Source organism: Suricata suricatta, chromosome 8 (genome assembly GCF_006229205.1).
Source record: "Suricata suricatta isolate VVHF042 chromosome 8, meerkat_22Aug2017_6uvM2_HiC, whole genome shotgun sequence".
Lineage (NCBI taxonomy): Eukaryota > Metazoa > Chordata > Mammalia > Carnivora > Herpestidae > Suricata > Suricata suricatta.
In genome coordinates this window covers 32,091,881-32,096,416 of record NC_043707.1, presented here as the reverse complement: position 1 = coordinate 32,096,416, position 4,536 = coordinate 32,091,881, and the positions used below count along the sequence as shown (strand labels likewise).

General features: G+C 46.4%; 1 protein-coding gene across 7 annotated transcripts in view; it reads left to right on the top strand.

Moving 5' to 3' along the window:
• Positions 1 to 848: 848 nt before the first annotated feature.
• ZKSCAN5 (zinc finger with KRAB and SCAN domains 5) overlaps positions 849 to 4,536 on the top strand; it is a 25,885-nt gene continuing 22,197 nt past the window's right edge. The window contains exons 1-2 of one of the 7 annotated variants that reach the window (XM_029946853.1): positions 849 to 924; positions 2,366 to 2,885. In XM_029946853.1, the coding sequence (XP_029802713.1) occupies positions 2,472 to 2,885 (414 nt within the window). In that variant the 5' untranslated portion in view covers positions 849 to 924; positions 2,366 to 2,471. Of the gene's footprint in view, positions 970 to 1,179; positions 1,879 to 2,365; positions 2,886 to 4,536 lie in introns of those variants that run through there. The other 6 variants (XM_029946856.1, XM_029946855.1, XM_029946858.1 and 3 more) reach the window with 6 other exon arrangements.

Here is a 4,536-nt window from a genome sequence, read left to right as displayed (position 1 = left end):
TCTGTCTCTCTTAAAAATAAATAAACATTAAAAAATTAAAAAAAATAAAAACACATAAATAACCTTAAAAAAGGGAAAAATGAAATGTCAATTCTCCCTAAGTGAATACATATTAAAAATGATCCCAGTACAGATTTCTTTCTGGAACCAGAAAAATTGAATCTAAAGTTAATTTGGAAAATAACTAAAGAAACAAAAATACTTTGAAGAAGAAAGGCAACTGGGGGCATTCTCTATACGAAATAGAGAAAACCAATTATTAATGTTCAATATTATCACATGCATAGACAAATCGACCAATGCGACAGAATAGAAAATCTAGAAACAGACCACAAAACACGGGGATTTAGTGTATGATAAAGGCAGCATCACAAATCAATGGGAGGTAAAGATAGCCTTTTTCATAAATGTTGAGACATATGGGTAATGGCTTGGGAAAAGATCAAGTTAGATCTAGACCATAATTTTGAATGGACCAAAGGCTCAATGTTCAGATGTGAGTACGCAATGTAAACGTAAAAAGTGAAACCACGCAAATACTACAATCTACCAAACATACTGCAGGGTCAATTTAAGCCTGATACAAAAATGAGAGATTATTAAGAAGGGCTTCCCTCTGGTTGAGAAGCCTTGCATGGACGACTCTCCTTCTACACAGGAAAGAGGGGTTCCCGACGCCACTCTTCCCTAGCCAGGAAAGCAACCCTCTCGACCACAATCCTTCTTCTGGGAGGAGGCGGTCAAGGTAACGCCTCCCTGCCTCCCGCACTGATAGGCCCTAGAGACCGAAGCTACAAAGAGATCCGCGGCCCTATTGGCTAGTGGGCGTGGCCCGCGCGGGGCTTCCTGGGAGATGTAGGCGCCTAGGATTCCCAGGTCTGACGTCGGAGACAGGCCCTGTGAGCTCTCCGCGGTGGTGAAGAGGTGGGTGTGTCTGCAGACCGGGTGTGGGCAGAGGCGAGGAATCAGGTGAAGAAAACGAAAGATTTAAAATTAAAGAGAAATTAGGGTTGCGGGTTCTCAGGAAGGGAAGAACATACTTCTAAGTGGCGCAGAGCGTTGGGGGTGGGGAGCGCAAGTTCCATGGCCAATCAGACATTAGCAACTGTTGCCTTAGCAACCACTCTGGACACCTAAGGCCCGGTCCTTTGCCCAGACTCCCAAGGAAAGGGGAGGAGCCCTGGCTGTATAAATGGCTTTGGGCACAGGTGGGGAGCAGCTGGCTCCGTTTCCACTCCGGCTCTAATGACGCAGAACCTGCGATTCGGTGGGCGGAGAACGGCCCAGTCCCAGGAGGTGCCCCAACTCCCTGCGGATTTGCCCACAGCCTCTCCGGGGCGGGGCCTGGGGCGGGCTGCTCCCGCCCGCTGCGAGGCGAGGACCTCCGGGATTCCTAGAGAGGACTCGGAAGTGCTTTCGGCGGTGGGATTGATGGCTCGACCCCGTTGGACCGGGAACGCTTGGAGTTGCTTACTTCCGGCGAGGAAGTGTTGCGAAGTGTAGGCTTCGGTTTTCTCTCCGTTTTTAGGGAGAAACCCATCTTCCCAATCTTGGCTGCGGGAGCTTGGTCTTCCAGGAGAGCTCCCCGGGACTGGTGCCGTGAGGAAAGAGAATGGGCTTTGTATCCAGACGGGTATCCTGTGTCTAACCTTGACCGGCCCTTTTTCCGTATCTATGGGGTCAGGGGCGATTCAGAGGAATACAGGTTCCGATCTGTGCTTGTAACTCAGCTTCTCTTCGGGACCAATGAAGTCTCTTGTCGGCCCTTCATGCTCTTGTGACATGAGGACAGGACCTGTTTTGACTACTGTAATATTTTCGACCCCTGTTTTAAGTTTGGCTCGTAGAGAAAAGGAGAGACTGCGTCTGGACTACTTAGTAAGTCTTGGCATGTTATTTATATATTCAGTGCTCTTCACCGTTAAAATTGTACTCGGAAAGGCCTGATGTCAAGGTTTTATTGCTCTTTACGTTTTTAAAAAAAATGCTTGTTTTTTTTTTTTTGAGAAAGAGAGGGAGAGTGAAAAACCGGAGGAGGGCCAGAGAGAGAGAGAGAGAGAGAGAGAGAGAGAATCCCAAGTAGGCTCCACTCAGCTCCAAGTGGCCCGTCAGGCTCCATCTCACAACCGTGAGATCATGACCTGAGCTGAAATCAAGAGTTGATACCTAACCGCTGAGCCACCCAGGGGCCCCTTTTCTTTACAATTTTTTACATATTGGAAATGTTTTCTATTAGTAATTTTGTGGGTGCAGTGACGGCTTGTCTTGTTTATATTTTGAAGTAAATTACTCTGTTGAGTGGTCATCTTTAGTAGAGATGACCTCTTTGTCATCTTTTTGCTAATACTGCTTTCTAATATATCAGTAGGTTGCGCGCTAGTGAAACTGCCCTTCAGAAGATCTTAAAGAGCAGAAACCGGATTTGATCTGTGTGACACAGCTAACCTGGAGAGACATCCCTCTGAGTTGGAATGATAATGACAGAATCTGGGGAAGTTATAGACTTAGACCCTCCCACTGAGACTTCACAGGAGCAAGAAGACCTTCTAATAGTGAAGGTGGAAGAAGAGGACTGTACCTGGATGCAAGAATACAACCCTCCGATGTTTGAAACTTTTTACCAGCGCTTCAGGCACTTCCAGTACCATGAGGCATCAGGCCCCCGGGAGGCCCTGAGCCAGCTCCGAGTGCTCTGCTGCGAGTGGCTGAGGCCTGAGCTGCACACCAAGGAGCAGATCCTGGAGCTGCTGGTGCTGGAGCAGTTCCTGACCATCCTGCCAGAAGAGTTCCAGACCTGGGTGAGAGAACATCACCCAGAAAGTGGAGAAGAGGCCGTGGCGGTGGTAGAAACTATACAGAGAGAACTAGAGGAACGCAGACAACAGGTGAGTGAAAGAGGAGACGCTAGAGCAATGAGGAAGGAGAGGATGAGAGTTAAGGTGCTGCTGAGCAGGGGTGAGATCCTTAGCGCTCTGGTGCTTCATTCATATTCTTTGTTCTCCTGGGATTAGTTACATTGTGGAGATTTCCTGCCACTCCAGCAAAGAGAAGCAATATCCAGTGTGTTAACCTGGAGAAGACAGTCTGCAATTTTGTTTATTTTTAAAATTACTGTATTTATCTTTTGATTAACGTGATACAAAATTCGAAAGGTGCATAAAAGTAAGTTTCCTCCCGCCTCTCCTTCTCTGGCTCCCTAGTTCTCTTCAGAGGCAGCCACTGTCACCTGGTACCTCTGTATCCTTACAGAGATCTACTTTCTTCTGTATGTATAAGTGGACAGGTGGATGATATGCTTTAAAAAACCATAGGGGTGCCTGGGTGGCTCAGTCGGTTAAGCGTCTGACTTCGGTTCAGGTCATGGTCTCTTGGTTCATGGGTTCGAGCCCCGCATCGGGCTCTGTGTTGACAGCCAGCTCAGAGCCTGGAGCCTGCTTCAGATTCTGTGTCTCCCTCTCTCTCTGACCCTCCCCTGCTCATGCTGTGTGTGCGTCTCTCTCTCTCTCAAAAATAAATAAAAAACATTAAAAAAAAAACCCCACAGATGTTTTTAAGTTGCTGTGTACTTCTGCCTCTTGTTTTTGCTTGTATCTTGGTTTGTTCCAAGTTAGTGCAAACAGACCTGCCTCCCTCTTGGAAACTGCTTATATTCTATCATGTGGATGGATGTACCATAATTAAACTCCTGCTGAAGGCCATTTAAGTCATTCATTTAGATTGTTTCTGAATGTAAACTTTGCTACAATGACTGTCCCTTACATTCATCCTTAATTATAGAATAATAAATGCTTAGAAGTCAGATTGTTGGCTCAGAGACCATGTGCATTTGTAATTTTGACAGCTGTTGAGACATTGCCCTTGGTAGAGGCTATGCCAGTTTTTATTCCCAGCTGCGAGGTGTGAGAGAAATTTTTTGCTTATGGCCTGATCACATGATATTACCCAACTTTTGATCATCGCCAGTCCGAAAGATGCAACATTCCATTTCTGTGCTATTTTAAGATGCGTTTCTCATATTATGAGTGAGTTTGACCACAGTATACTCTATCCATATCCATATCCACATGCATATACATATGCATATATTTTTTAATTTTTTAAAGCTTATTCATTCTTGAGAGAGAGAGAACACACACACACAAGCAGGAGAGGGGCAGAGAGAGAGAGAGAGGGAGACACAAAATCCAAAGCAAGTTCCAGGCTCTGAGCTGTCAGCACAGAGCCCGATGCAGGGCTCGAACTCACAAGTTATGAGATCTTGACCTGAGCCAAAGTCAGTCACTTAACTGACTGAACCACCCAGGTGCCCCAACCATAGTATATATATATTTTTTTAATTTTTTTAATGTTTTATTTATTTTTGATACAGAGAGAGACAGAGCATGAGAGGGGGAGGGACAGAGAGAGAAGGAGACACAGAACCGGAAGCAGGCTCCAGGCTCTGAGCTAGCTGTCAGCACAGAGCCTGACGCGGGGCTCGAACCCACGAACGTGAGATCTGACCTGAGCCGAAGCCGGAGGCTTAACCGACTGAGC